Source organism: Neopsephotus bourkii, unplaced genomic scaffold (genome assembly GCF_033783945.1).
Source record: "Neopsephotus bourkii isolate Nb327-2 ecotype Australia unplaced genomic scaffold, CSIRO-AGI_Nbou_v1 NB_940, whole genome shotgun sequence".
Taxonomy (NCBI): Eukaryota; Metazoa; Chordata; class Aves; order Psittaciformes; family Psittacidae; genus Neopsephotus; species Neopsephotus bourkii.
This window is the reverse complement of record NW_026901434.1, coordinates 82,645-109,650: the sequence shown is the minus strand read 5'-3', so window position 1 is coordinate 109,650 and position 27,006 is coordinate 82,645. Positions and strand designations below refer to the sequence as shown.

Sequence of the window (27,006 nt, the reverse complement as noted above, 5' to 3'; positions counted from 1 at the left end):
ACTGCAAGCTTTCAGAAACCAGTTGCTACCATACCACATTCAGTGCAGAGCTCTCAAAACCAAACTTAACACACTACTCCTCTCAACCCCTCCCACAAGCAACTCAGAGTTTGCCCAAGGTGGAGACAAAATGTTTTAAGAAAGTGCTTCTGTAAATATCACACCAAGGGCTAAAAGGACAAAGTAAAAGGACAAAGAAAATTCACAGAGGAAATCGTGATGTATCCTCTTTTCCAGTCACCGTGATGTCCACATACCTGGCACAAGACCAGCCAGATATTCAGTGCCTCTAAAAGGCTTGTATGTATTTTGTACACGTTAAAAATCCCGCTGCAGCTCCACCTCCAGGTTCTGTTTCCAGCTCCATTACCAAGACAGCTTTAGGATTTTAGCTGGACTACTATGGCTCTGGAACCCTGTCCCCACATGTCCCCCCAGCCTATAAAACAACCTTGACCTACCTTATTCAGGTGTTGCAAGGCCAGCTTTGACAGAGTTCTATGGCTGTGGGCACAAGGGGAATGCTAAGCACCATCCTCCTCCACAGGGAAAAAAAAAGGAAAGCAAAAAAATCTTTGGATTAACCCTCCCCTGAGCTGCTACAAACAGAAATCCTCCTGGAAAACACAGCAACACACTTATAAGGAAAGAAAACAAATAAGGATGAGAACATGAGAAAAATGCCAGAGTACAGAAAAACTGTGGCTTTACTTCCCCAAGGTAAATCAGCACAAAACACATGAGATAACCAGGTAAAAGAAAGCACAAAAAGACGACATTGCTAAGGCAGATGAAGCACAAGCAGTGCTTTTAACAGAAATTGGAGGAAAACTTTACAGTGGCTGGAAACACACCACTGGGACACCCAGAATGGCCAAGCCTACCTCATTAGTTTGTCCCATGCAAAACCAAACTGGAACCCAAGGCTTCTCCAAGGCATTAAATGACACCAAAATGCTTAATGTTTAGTTCAGCGTGGTGGCAGAGTTTTATTATCATAGATGCACCAGGATGAAGGTGCTCCAGGCATAATTACTTCTCTCTAACTAATGCAGCATCCTAACGCCATGACCATGCACACCCAACACACATGGAATGTACAAGTGACACGCTGGCAGGGGACACAACACCCTACAACAGCAAGGAGCAGAGTGAACAACACAACTGCAGCCCCAGCAAAACAAGGCCTGTACCGTACAGTAGTCATTAACAGAAAACAATTAAATCTCCATTCAGGCTTCTCACCATTATTAGAATTAACAGTGAAGTGATAGAAATTAAGTCTCTTTTATTAACTCAGACACTCACCACCTTGGCATGCTGACAGCAAAGCTCTAGGCACAGCCTGAGCCTGAACCAGCACCGCATCTGGATGAGGCCATCCCTGTTGGGCCACCAAAAGCTATCATGTATCAAACATGAATGTGGCTCTGAGCTGGGTTAAATATAATCCAGCAACAAACCAGTAGCAAAAGGAACTGGTTTTGACCCACAGGCGCTCTAGTCTGGTGCTGTGCAAACCTGCAGAGAAGATGGGAATCAAATGATCCAGTCAATGCATCAGTGGTGATGGTGGCTGTCACCAGCAGGGTCGGGCTAAAGCTCCTACAGAACTACAGCAGGAGTAAGAGACAATTGCCCTGCTGTGCTGTGCAGAGCGGGTGAGGCGCAAAAGCTATGTGTGAAATACAGGAATGTGTTTCTGTCTTGACACTGTCACAGTACACATGGCTTATGAGCGGAGAAGGTGGTGATGGACTGGGTACAGCTCTGGGTACTCTTCTCCTATTTAAAATGCTCTTTCTTTAATTAAAGCATCATTCCCAAACAACAAAGCAGTTCAGCTTCCAAGAGGAGAAATCTGCCTTCTTGCTTTTTCCCCCTTCCAAAAACATCCAAGGAATTCTCTTCCAAGAGCCTACTCCAGAGGAGAAAAGCCATCTCAAGGGCATGTGCTCCCTGCCCCGTTCCCCTCTGCAGATGAGCTCACTAGAACAAGAGATGAGCTGACAAAGGAGCTTCAGAGAACACTGGTGCGTTGCTCACTGGTTGCTAAAGCAATAGGGGCATCATGAGCCTGCATGCAGGAACGTGGACTGGTTTCCTGCTTCAAGCACAGGAGCACAGAGAAGATCACGACTGTTCCTTGCAATTACCGATTTTTAAGCCCATTTCATGGGGACGCTATTTCTTCTTGTATAAACTGGGCCTTTCTCCAACCCCCTTCAACTGCTTAGGCATCCGCAATGCCAGCAGGTTTCCATAAAGCAAGCAAAAAGGTTAAAACGTATCAGTGAAGACCGGAATCAGGTGTCAGCATTTCAGCAGCTTCAGGCCCCCAGATGCAGGAGGGGAAACACAGATGATCCACACCCAAAGCCTTGGAGGAATAAGCAGGGCATTTTTAGAGGATTTTTAACTACAAAACCTCGTATCAGCTGCAACAAACCTGTTAAACAATCTGTGTATGCCTCACCAGGGACTCTGGCTCATAAGGACCAAGGTGGATTCCACAACAACCTGCTCAAACCTCTCCAGAGCACGACTGAGGCAGCAATAACCACATCGAAAGTCAGCAAGCAAGCACTGAAAATTCAGCACTGCATTTGCAACCAGCTGTGACTCCACAGCTGCCATCACCTGGCATGACCTGATCGAGTATCCGTGTTCCTTTTCACAGGCTGACATACTGCTTACAATACAGTCAGAACATCTGTAGTTTGTGTTTTATTTCCTTGCACAACAGGTCCTCTTGTGAGGTGGTGTATTCGCTCCAGAAAGCAAATCCACCTCCTTCAAACCAATGCCCACCATGGATGGCCCAGACACCTGCAGTAAGTCAGGATCTGCTTCAATCAAGAGACCCGGAGGGAAAGAAGGTAAAAGCGACCGACAGCCCTGGGTGCTGTACAAGATGGATAACCTCAGGTAACACTCTCTTACCACATCTTCCAGCCTTTAAGGGTAATGTCTGAGCAGCCAGGAGACTGCCTGCTAATGCTCCAGTGCACGCATTCGAACAGCTAACATGGCTGATGGAAAAGGGGCTTTTTCCAGACAAGCAGGCTCAGGGCTCACAGCATCAAGTTAGAAATAATTAGCAACTGTTTAGGCTAAGAACTTTTTGTAGACTTCCACCTTGCTTCCTAAACCCAAAGAAAACCTTGCACGCTCACTTCCAGTCATCTTCACTGGCAGGTTTTGTACCACCAACAGCAAATCTTTCCAGCCCCAAGCCAAGCACACTTAAGATTGCAGGACCAGAAGAGACAGTGTCCTGCTGAACACGCTGCATCCTAAGATCCCTTACTTTTCCTGTGTATAGTTACCTTCCTTGAATGTCCACCTTAGAACTGTCCATGACCTCTCCTCCTACCTAGAATGATCCTGAGTTTGAACAGCTTTTCTCCCTTCCTGAAGTCTAGAGAATCCTTGTTAAACAAACGTAAAGGAAGGTGAAGAGAAAGGTCTAGCCTAAAGCCAGTACTTTCAGAAACAGCACAAGCAAGTGCAACAAAAACAAAACAAAACAACAAGCATCTAATTGTATCCAAAGCCTTTAAGGAAATACCAATGTTTTTCTTTAATCAACTGTCTGAGAGTATTATCTATTTAGTTTTACAAGGGGGGACACTGTTTACTCATGGAACACTCTCTCACAGCATCTATGTCAAAGACCCCTCCCAGGGCGCACGTGAACATAGAAACCCAACCTTGCGTGTGTGATGCAACTACCTTGGCAAGCACATTGGCTAAAACCCCGTTAAATCCTAGTCCAGGACATCATGACAGTCAGAAACAAGAGGGTGAGGATTTGAAAGAAGCGGCTTAATATTCATTGCATACGGTAGTTATAAATTAATCCAGTCCATATCTAAAATTCTAAGTGTCAACAGAAACCAAGGGCAATCTCTATGCTGTAAGAGAGCTGCCAGCAAGGTCCTTGGTACCACAGCTACAGCTGAGCAGCCAGCTCACATCCACCCTGTCTCCCACACCAGGAAAGCCCCCCAACCATGCACAGGACATGCACAGTCCTGCTGTGACCCAGCAGTGTCATCTGCCTCTCCTAGCAGCTCAATGAACAGTTCCCACCCCTTAAATAAGCAAGTTCCATTTTCTAATACAGCCAACACAGCTGAAGAATTTTTCTGGGTAGGTTTCCCACTTCCATCTCCTCCACACTACCATCCTCGCTGAAGGTCAACCTTCAACAAGACAAGGTGTAATGATGGCAGGCCTCTATCTGAGAAGATCTTGCACCCCCTGCAAACAAACTGGGGGGACCTGGCTTCCTCCATCACACAACCCCGAGGATGTCACAGCCAAAAAGTCTCTGCACACACACAGAACTTAAGTCTAAACAAAAAGGCTATACCACAGCTGTACTTCAGAATGAGGGAACCTAAACTGCTGCTCTTCAGAGTCTTTAGCCTGCCTGGAAAAACCCTAGCAGAACAGAAACCTAGAGGCATCTGTAAGCAAATGGATACTGTAGGAGAAAAGAGCACCCGAATTCCCTCATGACTTGTTCTGTAAGAAGTATAAACAAAACTCTTTAAACACATTGAGCCAGGCCACCTCAAATGCCAGTGTAAGACAAGGTGAGTTATGGGATCACCCCAACTTCACTGAAGAGGCACTGCTGACACCTCCAGCAGCTTCCACAACATCTCTTTGGGAAACAAACACCCGCATAGGCCATGGCCCCCATAGGCAGTGGCCCCAACGTGAGAACCGCTGCCATGTCAAGGGATTAAAGGCTGTCATATGGGCAGTTTTCCACCCTTGATTCCACCACATCCGATTTTCCTCCCGCATCCAAACCAAACTCCCCTGTCGCCTCCTCTCTAGCAGCAGAAGTTGCCCCACTTGCCGCAGAGCAACGAGCTGCTGTGGTCCCAGAGCACAGAAGCGAAGCCTTGCTCACCTACCAGGACCCACCAAGACCAAAGGGCAGTGACGGAGCCGGCACTCACAGAGGGCCAGTTTGGGCTGACTACTGAAGCACTAGATTCTGGGCACACGGCGCTCCTGCATTCCTGCACCCCAGCTGGACAGGGCACCGAGACGCCCTCAAACCGCGGGTTTACCCCGAGAAGAACCATCCCCCCCCGCCAGGGAGGCCCCAAGCCGGGCCAGAGCCAGCCCCAGGCCCCGCTCGGCCCCGCCGGTGACCGGCACTCCCGCAGGCCCCCTCCTCTGGGGACCCCGTGGCACGGACGCTCCCCGCTACGCCTGTCCCCCGCTGGGGCGGCCTGGGGGGCACCAGACCCGGGGAAAGCCCTTCCCCCTTCCCCCATCCCCGTCCCTGAGGGGAGCAGCGCCGCGGCCCTCACCGGACTTGGGCGGGTATCGGTAGGCCGAGTTGGCCTGGATGTCGATGTCCTCCACGCCCGCGATGCGCCGGCTGAGCAGGGAGCCCATGGCGACCGCGGGCAGAGCGGCCGGGCCAGGGGACGCAGAGCGGCGGCAGCGCAGGGTACGCTGGGAGAGCGAGTCCTTCGCCACGACTACAACTCCCATCAGGCACCGCAGCGGCGCCTACCACCAGCGGCGAGGGGTGGTGGAGGCCTCCGGGGGGCGCAGCGTGCACGCTGCCGACAGATGGCGCTGTCATGCGGGACCCGGCTCGGAGCTGCGGGGGAGTACGGGGGATGCACAAGGACAGCGCGTGCATAAGGGTGCCCAGCGGGGGTGCCCAGGGACACCTCCTGCACAGGGATGTACGGGGACATGCCCTGCACAGGAACGCAGCTTGCAACAGGTGCAAAGGCAAAGCAAGGAAAAGGAATCACGCTGAGAGTGCCCGGGAGGGGCAGCTCAGCACCGGGAGGCTGTGTTGCACAGCGCAGGCAATGATTAACCCGCTGGTAGCTGTTTGGCAGAAGAGCTTCCCGCAGCAGCACAACCATCCACACCAGCCTCCTTTCCGCTGGCTGCTGGGGACCAGGACGTGGTGCATCCCCCAAGTCCGTGCTGGGACGGGATGTGCAGGGAACTGCAGACTGACTGCACAGGCCAACTGCAGCAGCCATGCACCTGCCGGGAGTTGGGCATCAGCAGCCGGGCTAGTTCTGGGAGCTGGTAACTGCTCCTGGCTGAGGGTCGCTGCCAGCAGGAGAGGCAGACAACAGACAGCTCCCCAGCCACAGGACCACGGGATGTTCACATGGGGAAATCTCTCCTGGTTACTCTTGTTGCAGATAATCCCTGCAGGAAAGTGAACAGATGTGTCCGTGATTTATACGTGAGAGCACAGGAGAGTGGGGAATAACTGAAGGCTGTCTCACATGCACAACAACAGTCAGGAGGATGGTGTAGAGGAAGAGGCACAGAAGGGCTCCTGACAATGTCCCAGCACTGAACTCTGTTCCCTCTGGTCCCCAAGCTCTTGTAAAGGTGCAGGAAAAGCTGCCCAGGCTCAGCCTCTTGGCAAAAGAGGCACCTCCCTGCACATGCACTGCAGACAGGCCCACGCTGCAGAGGAACATGGGAACCAATTCCCAGCAGTGGATTTGGGGATCCTTGGGAGACACAAAGGAGCTGAGGAGGCACATACAGAATCTCTTCAGTTGGCTTCAGAAGCAAGGGACCTGCAGGGAAGAGGGCTAGGGTGCAGGAAGATAGGACGCTGCGAGAGCCAACCCCATGGCATGGAAAGATTTGTGATAGCAAACAAAGGGTCAGTGTGTGGAATTTGCTGTCTGTAAACACAAACTGAAACACACCCGGCAGCAATAAGCAAACAAACCTGAAGGGAAATGTGCTTTTGGGTAGTTATTGCCCCTGCAGCTCTGCACCAACAGGGCCATAGGAGCCATGGGCCATGGGGGGAGCAGGTGCTCAGGTGAGGACTGACCTTGCTCGGCTGCATCCCGTGGTGCAGCAGGGCTGAGGACAGGGGACAGCCCAGGACCTAGAGCAGCAGCCACATCCTGCCAGCAAACCAGGAGAGTCAGGTACCTGCAGCCAGCAGAGGTGAGACCCAGGCTCTGCTGGCAGTGCCTGGGTGCTGCCCACTGTGTGCCCCAGATCCTGCTGGCACCTGCGCTGACGGTGCCTCTTGCTCAACCAGCCTCTCTGTGCAAGAGTTCCTCGTGACAGAAACTGCACAGAGAGGGAGGGATGGAGTCTGCTGACCAGCAGAGCTGACGTGTGCTGCTGTGGAGCTGCTCCTGGCCTATGCAGGCAGGTTGGGGATGCTCCAGGGTGCTGGGAACAAGCGCAAGCAGCAGCAGGACAATGTGGATGGCTTGTGTGGCATCAGCAGCCCCAACATGAGCATGGTGAACCTATGACCCCCCCCCCAGTCTCTCCCCACACACCAGCAGCTTGGTTTCAGAGCACACCAGGCACAGCAAGGCTCAGCAGCTCTGTCACCCCATGCTGTGCTGGGAACCAGTTTTGGGGAGAGCACAGCGGCAAAACAAAGCCATGTTTGCACCAGGCAGCACGGCAAGGGGGGGGGGGGGGGGAAATCACACAGGGACAGAAAATAAGGGTCCCTCTCCCTTCCCTCCTGCATCCTGAACACCAAGAGCATCCTGCTCTCCCCAGCCCAAGGAGGCAGCTGGAGGTGACCACCCCAAAGCTGTCCCCTGAGCTTTTTTGCGTCAGAAGCAGCCACTTTCCTTCCACAGCTGCTGGTGCTGCTCGCTGGGAGCGTGGCATCATAGGGGTTAAGCAGGGAAGCCAGGAGGAGAGCTGATGTCCCAGCAAGCAGCGGGGTGTTGGCACTACCACGGCTCAGGGAAGAGGCTGGAGGGTTTTGTTCGTGCAGAACCTCCACCAGCGGGAAGGTCCCTCCAGGGCCATGCAGCTCTCCGGAGCTCAGAGGAAGCAGCTGGGCCCTCGAGGGGCTTATTGTCATCTGGGAGGGCCAGAGCCTTTGCTGCAGAACATCTCCCTGTGGGCCCCACTCGGTGAGACGTATGTGACAGGCAACTACAATAGCAGCAGCGTGCCAGTGCCTGGCTCAGCCCTTCCGCTCCAAACCCCAGGACCTAGTGAGTGGTGGAGCTGAAGGGCAGCACCTCCAGAGAACAGCAGCTCCCTCACCCCTGCCCGGCCTGGGGGACGCAGCACTGGCACACACAAAGGCAGGATATTGCACCACTCGTGTCCTTTGGGTTCTTCCGCAGCAGCACGGAGCAAGCAGAGTGAGTTACTCAGGGCAGGGAGCTGGGCTGAGCTGTCCTGCCAGCCCACATGGGGAGAACCAGCAGTGCCACAGATGGGTCCCATAGGCTGGAGGAGCAGCAGCCCCCCAGCCTCAGCACTGTGATAGTGACAGCCCATAAACCCTCATGGTGGCACCAGGCATGGGTTATGCACCTACACCCTGCACCTCCAGGCTCCCTGAGACCCGATTTCCTCCCCAGCATGGTGCTGCCAGCCCTGCCTGCACCATGCTGAACATGGAAAGGGAATAAAGCATGAAGGTGGGAGGCCCTGACAACCCAGTGGGATGGAAACATGCTCTTGAGGAACAAGGGTGCCTGAGACCCTGGGTACCGTCACTGTGTGGGGTGAAAGTGGTCAAGCTGGGGAGGAGCAGAGCAAAACCAGGAAAGGGCTGCTGGCCCCAGGACTCTGCAGAGCCCCGCAGGTGGCCAGGAGGCCTCAGCTCCTGCATTTCCTCCCAGCTCAGTGCTATTTGCTTCTGGGTAAAATCCAGAGGGGAAGGTGAGGCTGGAGACATTCTCCAGTATCACCTGGAGAAAAGCAGGAGGACAGATGAGGGATTCTTCAGCTGTGAGCCCACCTCCTCTGCCAGCTCCCAAGGCTCCCTGCTGCTCCATTTGCACACCTGCCATCAAGGGACATGTCCCTATGTCCCGGACCCAGCTGGCATCCACTACATTGGCTCCTTCCTGCAAAACCTGGACAAGAAACCAGTTCTGAAGCTGATACCAGGAGCCAGGCTTCAGTTATCAGACCCTAATCCCAAGGAGCATGACTCCACAGAGCTCCAGCCTGGTGACTAGGCACAGGCTGGAGGGACACCCACCCTCCCACTGTTACACAGGTTTCTCAGCTACCACCACCTGCCCTTCAGGGGTCTCCTTGGACGTCACTGCTGGGGAGGCAGCTCCGAGCATGCCTGTGTAAACAAGGCAGCATGTTTGCTTGCAAACTTGCCACTCACTGGAGCAGCTCATCCAAAGTCCAGCTGCTCAGGGGTTTATTATCCAGTGAAGCAAGTTGCTTTGTCTCACTTGTCCCCTCCCCAGTGCTGCCACTCACTTTGTTTGTTGGATACATGGAGAACAACAAGGTTCAGGTGTCCTGGAGACTACACGCAGTTATTCCTCACCAGAAGGAGTGGCAAGCACATGAACTTTGCCTCCGTAAACACTGCCCTGCTCCAAAAGGGCTTGCACCCCAAAAGCCCTGCTGGGCCTGGGCCAGCCCTCCTCCCTTCCAACTGCATGGGTTGTAAAAATGCCTGTTATCTCCGACAGAAATAATCCTTCAGATTTGGGGATTTTCAGCTCTATTCACACCTTGCTTGCTACAGATCTCCTCTTGCAGTTGTCCTGACCTTGTAAATAGACTGGTCACCTCTTGATGTGACCCACTGTCATCACCCTGCAGCTGCACTCTCACTTTGAGTAGTGAAGGAGAAAGAAAGCCTCTTGGTCCCAGCATCCCCCAAGGCCTCGAGTACCTTCTGTGGCTCCTAAAGCAAGTGTACCAGGCAGCCAAAGTTAGACAACACCAGGGCAATCTGTGTCCCAGCAGCAGAGGTTGCAATCCCCTCAGGTCAAATGCGTGACCTGCCTGAGCTTCAGCCATTAATCCTCATGGCTCACAAACATCTGCAGCCGCATGTGAAAACACTGCCCAGGATCAGTTTGCCAGTGAACAAACTGCCCGCAGTGAGGCCAAGCCCCCACACCGGCTGCAGGAAGAGCCCAGAATCGCCCAGGAAAGGTGGAGAAGGCTGGAGGCCTTCATGAGACCCGCAGTTCCCTTCGTCTCACCCCGCTTTCCCTTGCTTTGTTACACCAGCCCCCCCACCACTCAACCACATGTCCCTGCCTGCTTATCGTTTCCTGGGAATTAGCAACACCATTCTCCTGCTCCGGGCACTGCAGCGCCTACGTGCATCTGCTGTGGCAATGCTCCGCTCTCAAAGGATCCCTTCATGCTGCCAGGAGCCCCCCAGCACCTTCCAGAACCTTTCCCCGCTGCCAGCTCTCCTCTTACACCTCGGCTGCCTGTCAGGGACGTGTTGCGGCCGCGGGAGTTACACCGAACAGCCCTTCAAAGGGGACCGCACAACCCCCGCCATTTATTACCGCTGGTGGAGAGCCCGGGGCCGAAGGGCCGCCCCACGCCCTTCACCTCAGGCCCCGGGGTTGTGAGGGGGCGGCAGCTCAGGCCTGAGGCAGCCGCGACGGGCCCGGACAGGCCTCGAAGAGTAGCGCAACGCAGGGGCGGCGGGATGCGCACATACCGGTGCCGCCCGGTTAAACGTTACCGGGGCTCGGGCCCCGCCGCTGCTGTTACCTCCCCTCCCCCCTCAGCGCGCCGCGGCCGCTCCCCTCACGTCAACAGGAAACCGCACGCGGCCGACTGTAAACACCACCCGCAGCCCCCCACCCGCCCGCCCACGTGACCCGGCCCGCCCCGGCCGCGGCCCGCCCCTGCAGCCCTCTCATTGGTGGCAGCGGCGTTGTTGACCATATACGGTCAGGTACCAGCAAGCTGCGGGTGACGGTTGGTCGGCGTGGCGAGTCACTCAAAGCGCTCCGGCGCCCGGAGGCCGCTCCGCAAACACTGCGGGGGCTGATGGGAGTTGTAGTCCGGGAGGAGGAGCGGCGGTGCGGCGAGGTGGCGGGCGGGAACTACAACTCCCAGCGGCCCCCCACGACCCGCCCGTCCCCGCCCCGCCCCTGGCGGCCGACGGCGGGGCTCGCCGGGCGCCGTGAGTCAGTGCCCAGTAAACATTGGCGTGAGCCGCGCCGGCTCCGCCATGGTGGCGGCGCCGTGAGAGAGGGGGGCGGTGCGGCGGGCTGGGCGCGGCGGCGGGCGGCTGGGGGCCGGGGCCATGGACGAGCTCAAGCACCAGGTGATGATCAACCAGTTCGTGCTGGCGGCCGGCTGTGCCGCCGACCAGGCCAAGCAGCTGCTGCAGGCGGCCCATTGGCAGTTCGAGGTGAGGACGCCGCCCCGGGACTGGGACCCGGTCCCCGCCGAGCGCTTGGGGCCGAGAGGGTGTGTTCGTGCAGCGCGATGAGCGTGGGCCGCGCCGTTGCCTGTGCCTGTGCCCGTGTGTGTGTGTGTGCGTGTGTGTGTGTGTGTGTGTGTGTCTGCCCCCCAGCACTCTCATATCCCCGCTCCCAGCGCAGCGGCCGGCACGTGGCGTGGGCCCGCGGGGGGGGGGGGACACGACACGGGGACGTGTGAGGCGGGGGATTTGCGAGCGTGCCGCGTTGCGTGCGCGTGGGGCGCGCCGAGCGCGCGTGGGCCCCCCGCGCGAGGGGCGGGGAGAGGCGGCGCGCGCGCGGGTGGGTGCGGGGCGGGGGAACCCGGGGGTGCCCAGCGTGGCCACGGCCCCTTCCTCCGGACCCGCTCCGAGCCTCCCGTGCGGGTCCGTGCGCTGGAAATCCCCGTCCCAGCCGTTTCCACGCCCCTGTCCTGGGAGTCAGTCCTCGGGAGCCGTGGGAGAGGAGACTTTGTAGGTCAAAGCCTTCCTGGCTCCAGACGCCTTTTCCTCTTGCTCGCAGGCAGGATGCTCCAGGGTATTGACAGGGTTTAACGCCGCGGTGGGGAGCGCCCCGCGGCCTGTCCCGGTGCTCTGTGCCTCCAGAGAGCCCCGAGCTGGAGAGCAGGCGGCACCGCGGCCTTAGCAAGCAGAGCTCCTTCGAAATAGGATTGGGTTTTCCTCGTGCAGCCCCAGCAGCTCTGTAGTCTGGAGCTGGTGGGTATGATGCTAATGGCACCTTTGTCATGCATGTTTTGTGATGCAGAAGGAGGTCTGCGTCGGTGTGGAGATCGGGAGGTTCAGTTTGTGTCTGTCCCTGTGCCTGGGGCACCCCTCCCGCAGCACCGCGGGTGGGTGCGAGCTCTGCTGGCAGGGCCTCACTCGGGGGCTTGTTCTGGAACGCGGTGTGTCGGATGGATCAGGCGTGGAAGGCAGTTCATCGCCATGCGATCTGCGTATGCTGATAGCATTCCCAGATGCTACATGAGAGGCCAGGAGGCATTCGAAGCCAAGCCATGTGTGGCCGGGAGCGAGAGGGAACGCCGAGCTGGTGTTCCCCTCTGTCGTGCCCGTTTACTACCGCGGCCCGCTGCCGGGAGCACCGTTGGCGGTGGATGTGTTGCATGCGTAACGTGCTCGGGGTTTTGTTTACTAATACAGCTTGACAGCGGCCCCCTGGGACGGGCGGGATCCGCTTCCACCCCGGCCGCGCGTGTCGCAGAAGTGCTGGGAAACGGCTGACAAAAGTTGCAGCTTTTCTCCCCAAAGGCTCTGCAGAACTTTGCCACCGTTTGGCGAGTTGCGCAAGTACGAACGGCCGTCTCCTGCTGGCCCGCCGCTCACATGACTCAGAGGAAGCTGGGCTGTAAACAAACGCTGCAGTGAGCAGTTACCATGTTCCCACTCACTTTTGGTGCAACGGTCAGATAATTCCCTCTGCAAAATGGCCGCTGGGCATGCCGCCTTCGGGGAGCTGCGCTGGGGAGGTGGTGTCTCCCGGCTGCAGCCTGCTCCCACCTCCTGCTTGCGATGCTCCAAGGCTTTTGTTTCTCTGTGTAGTACCCATATGCTGCTGGCCTGCGTCTGCAGCCAGTGTAAACTGGTGGAGTTCAGGCAAGTTCAGTGTGAGTGAAGGCAGTGTAAATTAGCAGTCTCCTCACATTGGCACCCTGAGGATGTTGCTCCTGTCTGTAAGACCACCATGGAGTGGGGTGATCTGCACAGTGGAGCTGAGGCAAGCTGGATGGCCCGGTGACAAAACAGCAGGAGTTGGGTACTCCCAGCAGTGTGCATCCGCCCTAGCTGGGGCACTCCTGGTGTCCATCTGTCCTGCCCAGGACCTTTCCAACCTGGGCACGTGTCCTGCTTGCTGCTTGTGGTATTTCACAAGGTGCTGGGTCACTGGCAGGAGCAAGAGGGAGGCCACTGTGAAACACTTCAGGCTGGTGGGATCCTGGTGTTTTGGACCCGCTTTCCTGGGCTTGTGGTGCTTTGGGGCTGTTGTGACTAGTGGGGGCTGCAGAGGGTTTGCTGTGCTTGGTAAGTGAACTGATCAGAGCCTGTACCATGCTCTGGGGCTCGACAAGAAAGCTGTTCATTTTGCATCCTTTCTGTCCCTGGGGAACATGGGTACTGTGTGGGTTACCTGTTCCACTCGCCACAACACTGGTTCATAGGGACCCAGGACAGGCTTTCTCTTGCAGCACCATGAGTCCTGCTGTGCTTCCAGGGACAGCAGTGGTGGGTGCCAGCAGGAATGGCCATCCCAGCCCTCCAGCTGCTGGAGCAGTGCCATGGCTGATGGCAGGGACAGGTTTATAGGCCAAAGAAAGCAACTTGGAGTGTCTCTGGGTGAAGGCTGGCACTCGGCCCCCAGGGCCGCGGGTGCTGGCTTTTTGGAAGAAGCCAGGGAGTGCAGGAGGTACCTGAAACCCAGCAGGCTACCAGGGAGACATTTCGGAGTTTGCATTGTGGTGCCTTGGGCTCCGTCTCAGGTAGAAGAGTATTATGCAGCTTTGTTATAAACTGATTGCTGCTGGGACTGCTTGGGAAGGATAAGAGAAAAACCACCCATTCCTTCCTTTTTCCTGGTGCTCAGTGTCTCTGTTCAGTGTGGTGAGATTGTGTGTGGGGAAGAAGAGGAGGAGCAGGTGCCTGGCTCTGCTTGGTGTGTCTGTGGTTGGATTTCCACTTCCTCTTCTGATGTACTTGTGTTTCACTGAGCTCCTTTCCTTTCCCTTTTCTTCGTGGCTCAAGGGCAAGGTGTCCCCAGGGCTGCTCTGGCACCATGGGCTCTCTTCTGCCTGATCCCCTCTGCTGGCAGTGGCTGCAGCTCACACACGCAGTCGAGATGGAGTAGGCTCAAGTGCAGCTTGGGCAGGGGATCAGACAGCACCTGGCATTCCATCTGAGTGGCTGCAGAGGGCTGGTGTCCTGCTCCTCCAGGCTGAGCGTGTTCTCTGCAGCACCCAGGTCTCCTTGCACTGATCTCCCCTCCAGCCCCTGCAGCTATCCGGTGACATGGGGTCACCACATGTGCCTCGCACCCTGCAGGGTCTCTGTGATCTGCCTCAGGTAGAGCTCCTGGTTTGTATCCTTGGGGGGGACACACAGTGGCCCGGTCCCCTGCAGAGTGTGGCCAGGGAGTGTGTCTGTCTCACACTCAGGGTGACATGGGTGATGGGGCCTTTGGTGCAGGGTCAGAGCTGAGGAGCATTAATTGGCTTTGCTGTGGCACCAGTTACCCGAGCACTTGTGATGCTGGCTGGAGACCAGGAAGCATCAGCAGCTTTGGGGACATGTGTGTCCCTGTGCCACCACCAAGGGGCCGCTCTCCTGCTTGGGGTGGGACTGCTGCAGGTCCTGGGTCCCTGGGTAGGTGGCAGCTTTTCCGTTGGGCAATGAGCAGAGGATTTGCTTCTGCCGTGCTTGGAAAGGGGCAGATGAACGGGAGGAGACACAGGGTTTTAGGCAGAGGGGCCTGTGATGGTGGAGTGCTTCCTCCATGCACGTCACAGCTTTCATCCCAGCATCAGCAGGGATTGGTGGGCAGCTCAGGCGAACAGTGGGGACCTTCTCTGTCCCTGTCTGCTGATGGCACAATCCCAGATATGAGGCCACTTGGAGAACAGGAACACAGAACAGATTTAATCAGCTTACGGTATCTGGCTGTGCCCACACCTCTGTCCGTGCTTCCTGTTTGCTGTTACCCCCCTTTCTTATCAGGATCCTTTCTTGTCTGAGTGACAGGGCCGTTGGTGTTGACATCAGACCTCACCCAGGACGAAGGGTAACAGGGTGGAGGTATTGCTGCCTCAGAAATGTCCATGTCTCCTTAGACATTATCTTGATTCTTAGACAGTGCATGTTCAAAGAGCTGGTCTCCAGGGCCACAGACCCAATTCCTGCTGTATGGCTGCTGCTGAAACCCGGTGGGCCTTGCCGGAGGGTGCTGAGGGCTCTCTGACCATAGCCTGGCTGGGTGCAAGGTTCAGGTACTACATTATTTAACGCAGACAAAGAAGCACAGCTTTTGCAGGGGAGAGCTTCCTCATCCCAGCTGTTGTACACTCTCCCCGAGGGTTGGGAGCTGCCTGTCTCTGCAGCAGCAGTTGCTTCTCCACCCAGGTCTGGATTGTTGTTTGCAGATACTGCTCCCTGCCACCTGGTCTGTCTGATGGTTGACCACTGCTCAGCCAGGAAACCATAAACACCTTTCCCAATGGCCAGCCCCAGCTCTCCAGCTCCCCAGTGGTGCAGGCACAGCCCCTTCACCTTCCCAGGGACTGTGAGCCTGGTGTTTGGGTCAGAAGTTTTCCATTGGATCAACAAGTTGGTCTGCCTTGCTGTCGTTCATCCTGTCCCTGTGTGTGACACAGGACAGTGTGTGGTGGCAGGACTGTGGCTGCTGCATGCGCAGGGTTTAATACAACCTGCCCCTGCTTTTTCTAGGTTTGTCTGTGTTTTACTTGTTAGCAGCTTGGGTAACCCCCTTGGGTAACTCTTGGGTGGTGTGGCAGTGCCTGGCTGCAGCTCTGTGCCTTGTATCCTGCCTTGTAGACCTGCAGGGTGCAAGGGGAAGGTTGGATGGGGCTTTTCCTCCAACCAAAACCAAATCCAAACCACTTCTCTTAACATTTCTATCAACTCTGATCTACAACCAAATAAAACCATTGTTTTCTAGCTCTGAAGAGGCATCAGCTTCACCTTCACCGGTCCTGTGTCAGCCCAATCTCCTGTGCCCCCAAAGAACCGGCTGCCTCTGCTCTTCCCAGACCTGGGCTGGGTGTTTGCCCTCCTGGGCAGCCTGTGTTCCCAGTGTTCCCTCCCTGCTTGTCCTCTCACATGCCTGTGGCATGTGACATATTTACCAGGTTATTACTGGTCTTAACTGGAAGCTGACTGAAGTGATGTCAGTCCTAACCATACCCTGCCTGCAGCTGGATTGGAAATGCACTGGTGTATGGGGTGGGCTGTCTGTTGCAGCTCCAGTCCTGGGGATTTCCCAGTGTGAATATTTATGACTGTGATCTCCTCCTGTTAAGGACATGCATGTAATTGGTTCCTGCTGGGTTTGGATTTCATTCCCCTCCTCTCCCTGTGCACAGTGGTTGCAGAGCATCGTTGTGAGCTGTGAAATGCCCTTTGGGATGAGCACAGTGATCCCAAATAGGTGTGATTGCTGATCGCCATAGTGCAGGCCCACAGCAGGCATGGGTCCCTGCTTGGGGATGCGGGAGCAGCTCTGTGCAGCACTCTCCTATGCAGGCATGGGGGCTGCGGGCATGGTCCAGCCCACAGGGCCTGTTTTGGATCATCTTTGGGGTGTTGCAAAGCCCTGCTGTTGTGCACAGGGATGAGGTGGGTGCTCAGTTGGTGTGCTGGTGCTAACATCGTGTTCTTTTTTGTTTTTCAGACTGCTCTCAGTGCTTTTTTCCAAGAAACAAACATCCCCTACAGCCACCACCATCAGATGGTAAGTGATTTCCCACCTCTGCAGCATCCGCCCGAGGCAGAGCACCAGCTGGCCGGTGCTTCTGCCTGTTGCCGATGCCCAGCTCTGCCCAGCTCGCCGCTTCACAGCCCCAGTAGAGCAGGCAGGGAGGTCTGGCCAGCCAGAGCTGCCTGCCAAGGAGGGTTTTCCTGGAGAGCGAATAGGGGTGGCATAGCCTGTCCTACACAGTGGGACAGCATGGTTGGGGCTGCTCCTTGGGGGGGACGTCTCATGGAGGGTGCTTTGGGCATGGCCAATGGTCCAGTCCAGGCCCAACATGGCAGAGAGAGCCCAGGGGAGCCTGGAGCACTGCCCCCCTGTAAGGTGTGTAAACACACATGCAGATACATGCATGCTTCCCACTCTGCAGCCCAGATGCTCCTGAGTCCTCCTGTGCTTGCTGGAGCGACTGAGCTGGAGCAGGCCTCCAGCACAGTGTGTGCAGTGTGCTGATGTGTGTAAACAGAAGAGAGCGTGCATGCATGTGGGTGCTGCCTGCCAACTAATCCTAAACTTGGTCCCTTAACTCTCAGGACATGGCAGCCCATAATCTGTTTGGGCAGATCTGTCTTAGGGATTTGCTGGCTGCTGTGGTCTCATTTAACTCTCCAGGACAACTGGGGATATGGAGCATGCAGTAAGTGTGCAGAGCAAGTGCCTGATGGCCCTGAGTGTGCCCAGTCTCCCGTGAGGTGGCAGCTGAGCCAGAAAGCTGCAGGTCCAGGGTAGCACCAGTGAGCTGTGGAGTTGAGGGGTCCCTGCGTCAGTGCAGGAGGGGGGCAGGCAGCTCCGATCCGTGCCCTTTTGACAGGAGCTCTCACCACAGCATTAATAACTGCTGCTTGTGAGCAATGTTGTCAGCAGAGCACAGGCCCAGGGGCCCTCTGAGCCACAGCAGTGGGGGCAGAGGGGTCTTGCGCTGGGCCCTGATGGGAGGCAATGGTGGGGACTCCCTCATGCCTGATGCTGTGTCTCCTTCCTGCAGATGTGCACTCCTGCCAACACGCCGGCCACGCCGCCCAACTTCCCCGATGCCCTCACCATGTTCTCCCGCCTCAAGGCCTCCGAGAGCTTCAACAGCAGTAGCCCCGTGGCCTCCATGGCAACCTCCCCACCACCCCCAGCCCCACCTCTGCCCCAGCACGGGGCCTTCAACCCTGCCTGGCCCACGGCTTCGCCCCCCGGCCAGCAGCAGAGCATGTGGACTCCGGCCACCGCGGCGCAGCCCTCGGGCTGGCCAGCCGCCGTCTCGCAGCAGGCCACAGCAGAACAGAAGGCCAACGTGACCATGGAAGCAGAGAGATGAGGCCGCGGCGGAGAGCGAATGCGGCGGGGACCCCTGCATATAAATATCTATTTTCCCCCCCTCCCCGAAGAGGAGAGGAACTCTGCTGCCGGGCCTCTGGCAGCCACAGAGACACACGAGCAAATAGCTGCCTTGCATGGGTTTGGTTTGAAGTAGTTTTTACATGTCCTCGAGCTGAACAGAGCTCCCCAGAGACAGCAGGAGGCTGCGTGGGACACAGGACTGGTGCTGCCCTCTACCTGGGACCCTGCTGCCGCTGTGGGCTCAGGGAGAGAGTGCCCCCCCTCCTCTTTTGGGACACTGGAGTTTGCATGCGAGTGACGTTTACAGAGGAGGTCCCTTCTTCATAGTCCCCTGGGCCACCTCACTGGGCAGAGTGGATTGTGCCTGAGTGTTTCCCCCCATCCCTTGGCCCCACTCGAGCAGGCGGAGGGCAGACACAGACACCCCACACAACTTTTTGTAAGGGCTGGAGAGAGCAAGGGCTGCCCCTGTTCGGCTGCAGCCTTTGCCCCACATGCGCCGTGCTCGCTGGTGAGCAGGGCTGGGGGACACCAGCTCCTGGGGAGGCGTCTGGCCTCTCATCCAGCCCAGACAGTGCAGAGCAGGGGGTGACCCATGGTGGCCCGGCTGGGCCAGTGCATCCTCCCCTGCCCTCCTGGGATGGGGTTTGCCTGGGGCTGTTTGCATGACACAAGTGTAACCCTAGAGACTGGGATGTTTTTAACCCCTCTGTTCTTTTCTCCCAGTGGCTGGAAGTCCCTCTGGACACGCCGCAGCCGCTTGCAATACACGCTCTTCTGCTTTGAACCCTGTGTCCTTGCTTCGTTTGCAGCAGTAGTGGGATGCAGGGAAAGGCTAGCCTGGCCTTGGGATGTTTCAGGATCTCCTCTCTGAGTGGCTCTGTGCGTGCTGTGCCTCTGAGCTGGGGCTGGCTGCATTGTGCTGTGTGCTGCTCCACAGCCTGTCCCAGCCTGCAGTGACTGTCAGCCACCTTTGGCCAGTTGCATGCCAGTGCTCAGCCCCAGCAGAAGCCAGCCCAGATGTGCCCCACCACATCAGCTGTGGGTGCGAGACCCCACCAAGGAGTAGGGCTGGGCTGATGGCAGGGCTGCAGCGATAGCTCAGGTTCCCTGCGGGTCATCCACAGATCCTGGGTGTCTTGCTGTAACCTGGCTCTTATTCCGTGTATACTGGATGATGGGCCAAGTCCCATGGAGTTGCTCTCCCTGCTGAGCCCTGTCCCCATGAGGCTGCATCCCTGTGCTCACCAGTCAGTAATTAATTTCAATCTCTTATTTGTGTTGCTAAAATAAACACGGTAGGAGTGATGGTTTCACCTGGGCTGGAGCTGGTGCTGGCCCTTGTGAGCTTCCCTGAATGGGGCTGTGCTGCATCTGTGTGCCTCAGTGCTGTGGCTGGACCAGCGCCACCAGGAGCCGTAGGACTGGGCTTTGAGCAACCTGGTCTAGTGGAAAGTGTCCCTGTCTGTGGCATAGGGTTAGAACAGAACTAGATGAGCTTTAAGGTCTCTTCCAACTCAGACCGTTCTGTGACTCTAAAACCCAGGCCCAGACCATGCACTTGGACATCTGACTGATGAGAGAGAGCTCATGGGCATATAGCACAGCCCAAAAGCATCTGGCTGTGGTCACCGAGCCCAAGGAGGTCTCGTGCCCCCACTAGCCTAGGAACTGCACAGGAGAGGCAACGGAGGAGCCAGCATCTTTATGGTCTGCAGTATTACCCCATCCAAACAGCAGCTGCCAGGGCAGTGTGGCACTCACCCCAGCCATTCCCCGAGTCCCTGGTGTTGCCCATCCACTCCCCAGATCCCCATACAATTTCACAGCCCCTGGCCAGCTCAGATACCAGAAGTGCTGCCTCTGCCCATGGCAGTCTGCCGCCGGCCCCCCAGAGAGCTTGTCTTCATCTGCATGGCGGCACCTGCAAAGCAGAAAGCCTTGAATGGGGCATGACACCCCTGGGAGCCTCTCAGGGAGCATTCAGCAGCAGGCTGGGGCCATGTGGCCTTGGTGGCCCAGGGGACACACAGGAGGGGCACTCACGTGAGTATGGGGACACATAGTGGCTGCCATACTTGGGGATGTGGACCGTCTTCTCTGTGGTGTGCCGGGTGCGGGCTTGCGGGCTCTTTGTTGTTTCAAGGTGAGAAGCAGAGGCACTGTTAGCACAGGGAGATGAGTGGCTGCTGATGCTTTTGCCACAGAGCGGCACAGCACCATCCCAGGTGCTGACAGTGGGACATTCATGTGGCTGCACAGCCTGGCCAGAGCTCATGCGCTGTCCCAGGGCTGATCCCCTACGTGGGAAGTCCTTGCCCATGGTGGCAGTCCTGTTGGTACCCAGTGAGTTCAGCCTGCCCTTGTAGATGACCCCATTGGTGCCCAAAATATCCACTTCTCTCTAGGGGGAAGAGCAGCTGATGAGATCGGAGGTACCCTGAGGCTGTGCCCAGCCTGCAGCACTCCTGCCATGCCAGTACAGGTGGGCTCAGTGGGTTTCCAGAGAACAGGGACACGTGGATGAGTAGCTTACGTTATTGCAGATGAAGTCTGCTGGGTGACCGCAGGGACAGACGGTGATGAGGGAGGTGGAGGTGGAGAGTAGCCTGGCAGAACTTCCAGGGCCCTGGCTGGCCCTAGTCAGGAAGGGTAATGTAAGTGCTCCCTGCCCAGGGAGAGAAACCCCAAAGGGAGAAGGAGGGGACCAGTGGTGCCTGGCAAGCCTCACCTCTCCGGCAGCTGCTGTACCAGGCAGTTGGAGGTGCTGGCTGGCTGGGGCTGGAGGAACTGGCTCGTCTTTCGGATGGTCACCAAGGGCCTGCAGGTGAGGATATGAAGGCCAAGTCAGGCAGTGGTCTCTAGCGGACACACAAGTGGGGGTCTGTCCTGGGGGATGCACAGCACTCACGGTGCTGGGGCCATGGCCAGGAGTCCGTTGCAGGAGATGCACTTTGCTGGACCAGAGAGCTGCCTGCAACACAGGTACAGCTGTTAGTGCTCTGCCAGCAACCCAGGGATGGCGTGAGGTCCCATGGGTGGCCAGCACCCCTTGCCAGGGTGGGACACAGAGTGTCTGGATGAGACAGTAGCAGAGGATGGGACAGCATGGGAGGGGTTGGGGCAGTGCAGGAGACGGTGGAAGGGAACAAGGTGGGATGGGATGGAGTGGGATAGGAGGGGACGCAGCAGCCCTCACCTCTTGAAGCCAGCAGCACGGCCAGCATTGCAGGGTCCTTGGCAGAGGCATTGTTGGATGAGCCCTCTCACCTGCTCCAGCTGTTCCTGCAGGGGAGCCAGTGCCGCATGGTCCAGCTGCAGGGAGGGCAGGGGAGCTCGTTAGAACACAAGACCTATTTCTAGGGATGTTGCTGCCCCTGAGGGACACTGGGGACACACTGGGACACAGGATCAACCATGACGCAAGGATTATAATTTACTGGTGTTGGTAGATTGACAGCTCACCCTCCCCACACAGGGATGTGCTCCCTGGCCTCATGCATCCTTCTATGCCTACCACCCTCTGGGTGACACTTCTACCTTGGAGTCCATCTCATTAAGGAGCTTCTCTAGGGCATTCTGTGTGTCCTGGTCCATCTGGGACATCCTGTGAAGTAGGTTCTGCATCATCTCACTCAGCTGGACCATGGCATGTTGCAGCTCCTCCTGGTTCGCTTTGGTCTTCAGTGCAGCCTTTTCTGCTTTCTGAGGAGGGCATGGTGACAGCAATCCCCTGTGCACCCCCAGCCCTGCCACCATCCCTGCATGCCTTTGCTTACTCACAACACCCAAGCCCTGCTCCAGCAGCACCATTCTCATGGCTGGGTGATCCACCACCAACTACCACATGCCCCCAGCCACCCACTGAGTGCTCACCTGGGTGTCCTCGTTGTCACCCCACAGCTGCTCCGCAGCTTCCTGCAGCCTTGTGCATTGCTTCTGCAGTTGTCTCACCTGGCCCAGCATCTCCCTGCCAAAATCCAGGCCCTGGGGAGGACAAATGTGGCCCTCAGTGAGAAACAGGGTGGATACAGGACCTGGGTCAGGTAAGGATGCTTATGGGAGGCCCCAGTGAGTGGCTAGTGAAGGCATCCTGAAAGATACCCCAGTCTGTCCCTGGCAAGCAGAGTGTGGGGCTGCAGCTCCCAGGTCCTCAGGCACTGTGTCCCCACCCCAGGCTGGGCAGCTGAGCACCTTGTCTGCTCCATCCTGATGGTGTTTTATCTCACTCAGCACCTTTTCCAGTCAGACAGCAATGTCCTCCAAGGTCATTGACTCTGCTGAAAACAGATACCAAAGCTTTGCTCCTAGCAGTGCTGGCTCCTGCAGGCCCCCAGCACACCACCATCTCAAACCTAAGGTTGTTTAATGGCTGTGGAGTCCCTCCAACACTGTTGCCAGGACCCACATTTGGCCAGCACTAGGATGTCATAGGCTGGTTCCCACCAGCCATGCCAGTGTGGCTGGGAGCAAGGCAGAGGGATGGGGGGCTGCAGTGGTTTGGGAACCCAGATGGGATGGCTGAGTATGGTGCTGCCGTCCACCAGTGCTGGCAAAGGTCTGGCTGCACAACCCAGAATGGTGGCCCAGCATGGTGGGGATGTCAGTGCGCACCACGTTGCTGGAGCTGGCTCTCATGGTGACTGACAGGGGTTTTCACAGTCTCATGCTGTTCCAGCATCCAGCTGAGCCTGCATGAGGCTTCTTGGCCCAGCTCCTGTGAGGCTTCAGGACTGAGCTCCCAGCTGGAGGGCTTCTGAAATGAAACAGCCCCTGAGGTTTAGGGGAGAGAGAAGAGCCCCATGCCATTCCAGAGCCAAGGAACGCTGCCAGCCCTCAATAAAGGAGCTTGGCACCTGGGAATCGACACGCACCTCACCAGTGGGCATTCTGTGGAGAGAGTTCCAGCACAGCTCCTGACGCACCTCCACCTGCAAACAGATAAATCAGCTTTTCACCCTGCTCTGGGAGCAGAGAGCCTGGACAGCCCCTGGGATGGGGAGGCAGATTCCAAACCCTGCCACCACCCCCAGTGCCATCCCATCTCCAGCACTGCATGCCTCCCAGGGCCTCAATCTAGAAGGTTAAATCCTCCTGGCACTGCAGGAGGGACAAAAACAGTGTAGGTGACCAGGATACCAGGGCACCAGCAGATGGGTGTCTGTGCTCTGGTGGGAAGATGACACAGACACTGCCAGAAGAACCTTTGTGGGGCCAGATGTTTGCCCAGGCAGGTTGCAGCAGCCAGGGAAGCCTTTGGGAGGCTTGAGGGCATTTCCCATGAGGATTTGTGAAAGCCTGGCCCTGGACAGCCTGGGGACAGTCCCAGGGTCTGGGTGCTGAGTCTCTGCACATAGTGCCAAAGATGCTTGCTCCCAGCCCATCTGCCAGGGCTCCCCCCACTCACCAGTTGGTCCAGGATGCTCTGCAGGATGTGGCTGTACTCATCCTGCTGCACTGACACCTCTTGCATCTCTTCCAGACCAGCCTGTTAACAGAGGCATCACGGGTTCAGCATCTCCAAGGGCTGGGAATGGTGAGAATCAGCCATCAGCAGTGACAGGCAGGGACCAGCAGTGCCCAGCCGTGGCTTTGGGCAGTGTCTATCTGAAACCCCTGGGCCCCAGGGCAGATCCCCCATCTCCCGGCTTGGCCTCGGGATGGGAGGGAGCTCAAGCTCCAGACCTCATCCATGTCACTCTGTGCACCCTCACCATGCGTGCAGGTGCCCAGGGAGCCCAACCACTCTGCTGAGAGCCCTTCAGCAACTGTCCCAGCTCTGTGCATACACCTTGTGGAAATTGTTCTTCAGGAGATGTAGCTCTTCCTCGAAGCCCTTGAAGGTGGTTTTCAGGGAGCAGATGGAGGTGAGCACATCTTGCAGCATGTCCATTACCTGGGAAACACAGGTTTGGTGTCCTGGGTTTAGCAGTGGCAGTCATTTTTCTCTTTCTTGGTAGCTGGTGCAGTGCTGTGTTTTGACTTTCGGGCTGGGAACAGAGCTGAAAACAATGATGTTTTGGTTTGGCCAAGGACTTTGTGGGCCTCATGCTCTGCCAGGGAGGAGGGAAGCCGGGAGGAAGCAGAGACAGGACACCTGACCCAAACTGACCAAAGAGGTATTCCATACCACAGCACGTCATGCCCAGGAGGTAACTGGGAGTTACCCAGAAGGGCTAGGGGGACTTCAGGGTTGGAGGAGGTATCGGTCGGTGCTTGGTCGGGCTGGGGGGGTGAGTTATCGGTCAGCTGGTGATGAGGTGTTGTATTCTCTTCCCTTGTTATTTCCTTTAGCATTACTATTATTGGTGGTAGCAGTAGTGATTTGTGTTATACCTTAGTTACTAAACTGTTCTTATCTCAACCCATAGGAGTTGCATTCTTTCTGATTCTCCTCTCCGTCCCTCCAGGAGTAGGGGGAGGGCAGGAAGAGGGGGGGAGTGGGTGAACAAGCTGTCTGGATGGGGTTAAACCACGACATTTGATCAGTGATGCTGGGTCCCCACAGGCTCTGGGAGACATGGAACAACAGGAATCTAAGCAGTGCACAGTGAAGACTGGAGCTTGGGGATGTCTTAGGCCCAATAGAGCTGTCAGCATCAGCCATCTGTCCATCCCACAGCCATGCCCATAGAGCTCTGCCAAACTGAAGTGAAAGACGTTCAGAGAGGACAGGTGCCTCAGCACCAGTGCCTCACCCTGGGTAAGTGCTGCAGCCTTTTCCCTTTTCTCTGTGCTTGTGTTCTAAGCCAAGGTCACAACATGTGAGTTGGGACTGCACAGGGGTTGCCAGGTCTCACAGGCAGTAAAGGGTTTGCTGTGGACTGGCCCCACATGCTGCCTATGAAGACAACAGCAGGGCACAACTCATCCTTGCACTGAAACGTGTGGCACAAGCCATGAAGATGGCATTGATGTTACATGTTGTGCTCCCCACTCAGAGCCTAAACCTGAACAGCCAAATAGCTTGAACTTGTGCAGTGGCGATGTCTCCCACAGGATCCTGCCTTGGAGTGGGAAAAGCCTGTCTGCAAGGCAGCACTGCTGTCACTCACAGCTCAGACGCTCACTGTATGGAAGGGAAAGGAATGGAAGGGGAAGATAAAGGCAAAACAAGGAAAAGGCAAAGATAAAGGGAAAGGGAAAAGGCACAGGGGAGACACGAAAGGGGAAGGAGGAAAAGAGAAAGGGGAAAGAGGAAAAAAGGAAAGGGGAAAAGGAAAAAAGGGGAAAAAGGAAAGGGAAAAGAAAGGGAAGGAGAAGGAAAATGGAAGGGAAAAGGGAAAAGTAAAAAAGGAAAAAGGGAAAGTGGAAAGGGAAAAAGGGAGGGAAAAAGAAAGAACAATCTAGGGCTACCACAGCCCCCCAAGCACAGTTGCCAGGGCAGGATGGGACCCAACAGACTTTAATCTCAGAGCAAGTACCACTGAAGTCCCAGGAGCAGGTGAGAAGTGACCAAAACCACCTTTGCCCAGTGGCTGTGTTAAAACACTGCTCTTTAATTAGTACCCATAGTGAATCTGGGGCCACTGGAGCATGCTTTGCCGGGCTCCCTGATCCTGAGCCAGTGTTTTCATCACATGGACATGTTAACAGTGTAGAGCAAGTCACTGTGTGGGGCAGGATGCCACCCACAGCAGTGTATCGGGTAGCGCAGTACAAGGCAAAGTCAGGACACCACACAGGGCAGGGTGCTTGTGTAGGACAGGACACTGCGCAAGGCAGGACGCCATGCTGACCAGGACCATTGGGAACACTGTGCTGTGACACTGTAGGGCACAACCAGCAAGACATCAGTGAAACTGATGTGGCCTATTGTGTAAAGGGGGGTGTACAAGGGGGTTAGACAAAATGTACAGAGGGGGGTTGTACAAGGGGGTACTGCTTAAGTTATAGCTTGTTTGACAAGCTCAGCAGATGCCTTATCAGGCAGTACCAGGATAGAACCTCCTAATGAACAGCTCATTAAACCAGTTGGACATAGACCAGACCCATCCAGCTCCTAAAGAGCATGCGTGAGGACCAGAGGTAAAAAGTTCAAGCCTGAGGCAGACTCGTTTACTTCATCTTGAAGACCCCTACCCACAAGAGGAAGACTACTTACTTCATCTGAAGACCCCTGCCCAAGACCACCAGGAGGCACTGAGCATGCGTGGAGAGCCTTTTAGCTCATTATAATATGAAGCGGGGATAGAATATAAATATGTATAGGCGTATTGTGCAACCTAATACATATGTACAACTTTACAGGATAAATGTAGAAGGAAAACGGCACTGAAGTGCGCATGCCTTTTGGAGGACCAATCCCCCGTGCGTCTTCAGCTGAATAAAGCATACCTACTTTACAACTTTAACCAAGTTGTGAAGTCTATTCCGCTATCAATCAGCAGCAGTGTGTCAACGTGACTGGTGCCCTGCCGAGGCCGAGCACCATCCTGAGGATGGCTTCTCACCTTCGTCATCCCCTCCTCAACCACTTCTATTCTCCTGTTCAGCTGTGCCATTTGCTGCTCCTCGGTGCCTGCGGTGTCCAGGGTCTCGCCAGGGCGGCCCACCGGCGGCTGAGAGAGACCCGCCTCCTCCTGCCCGCCCTCCTGTAGCCGGATGTGCCCCGGGGGCCCGGGCAGGAGGACACATAGCCTGCCGACCTGGGTGCTGCCGCCGTTGGCTACGCTGGAGGCCACGTCCGCCAGCGTGATGGTGAGACTCATGTTGCCTTCGGTCGCCCGAGGGGGGCCTCGGGCCGTGGCCGCTGGTGGCATCCCGTCTATGAGGTCACAGGGGACGTTACCTGGCGATGGCCCCGGCGTTCTGTCCCCGTCCTCGGCCAGTCTGCCGGGGGGAGAACGACGGGACTAGGCCCCTTCCCGGTGCGGCCTGGCGCTGGGAGCAGGCTTGGCCCGGTGCGGCCTGGCGCGGGGGAGCAGGCCGCGCTCCGCTGGGGGCTGTAGGCTGCGGACCCGGCCGC

The 27,006-nt window shown here is 56.6% G+C and overlaps 3 protein-coding genes across 6 annotated transcripts in view; 1 reads left to right on the top strand and 2 right to left on the bottom strand.

The window, feature by feature from the left end:
• MGRN1 (mahogunin ring finger 1) overlaps window positions 1-5,496 on the bottom strand; it is a 56,098-nt gene extending 50,602 nt beyond the window's left edge. For all 4 annotated transcript variants that reach the window (XM_061358149.1, XM_061358147.1, XM_061358150.1 and 1 more), the window contains exon 1: window positions 5,340-5,496. In XM_061358149.1, the coding sequence (XP_061214133.1) occupies window positions 5,340-5,427 (88 nt within the window). In that variant the 5' untranslated portion in view covers window positions 5,428-5,496. The remainder of the gene's footprint in view (window positions 1-5,339) is intronic.
• Window positions 5,497-10,892: 5,396 nt separating this feature from the next.
• Window positions 10,893-18,825, top strand: UBALD1 (UBA like domain containing 1). The gene is made up of 3 exons (XM_061358146.1): window positions 10,893-11,167; window positions 16,632-16,691; window positions 17,695-18,825. Exons 1-3 carry the CDS (start codon window positions 11,060-11,062, stop codon window positions 18,013-18,015), a joined length of 489 nt encoding a protein of 162 aa, XP_061214130.1. The 5' UTR covers window positions 10,893-11,059; the 3' UTR covers window positions 18,016-18,825.
• Window positions 18,826-19,518: 693 nt separating this feature from the next.
• On the bottom strand, window positions 19,519-26,875 carry CUNH16orf96 (chromosome unknown C16orf96 homolog). The gene is made up of 13 exons (XM_061358153.1): window positions 26,492-26,875; window positions 23,830-23,934; window positions 23,446-23,526; window positions 22,913-22,969; window positions 22,687-22,794; window positions 21,915-22,025; window positions 21,579-21,743; window positions 21,238-21,353; window positions 20,950-21,012; window positions 20,770-20,859; window positions 20,575-20,677; window positions 20,085-20,442; window positions 19,519-19,962 (listed from the first exon to the last, which is right to left on the bottom strand). Exons 1-13 carry the CDS (start codon window positions 26,798-26,800, stop codon window positions 19,880-19,882), a joined length of 1,749 nt encoding a protein of 582 aa, XP_061214137.1. The 5' UTR covers window positions 26,801-26,875; the 3' UTR covers window positions 19,519-19,879.
• Between the last annotated feature and the right edge of the window lie 131 nt (window positions 26,876-27,006).

Bases quoted from the DNA above. Each gene is read 5' to 3' on its own strand.
- UBALD1 (XM_061358146.1), top strand. From the start codon at position 11,060: ATGGACGAGCTCAAGCACCAGGTGATGATCAACCAGTTCGTGCTGGCG. The intron at 11,168-16,631 runs GTGAGGACGCCG...TTTGTTTTTCAG, and splicing joins CGGCCCATTGGCAGTTCGAG to ACTGCTCTCAGTGCTTTTTT. The intron at 16,692-17,694 runs GTAAGTGATTTC...TCCTTCCTGCAG, and splicing joins ACAGCCACCACCATCAGATG to ATGTGCACTCCTGCCAACAC.
- CUNH16orf96 (XM_061358153.1), bottom strand. From the start codon at position 26,800: ATGCCACCAGCGGCCACGGCCCGAGGCCCCCCTCGGGCGACCGAAGGC. The intron at 23,935-26,491 runs GTGAGAAGCCAT...TGTGTTTCCCAG, and splicing joins TTGAGGAGGGGATGACGAAG to GTAATGGACATGCTGCAAGA. The intron at 21,744-21,914 runs GTGAGCACTCAG...TGCCCTCCTCAG, and splicing joins GTGACAACGAGGACACCCAG to AAAGCAGAAAAGGCTGCACT.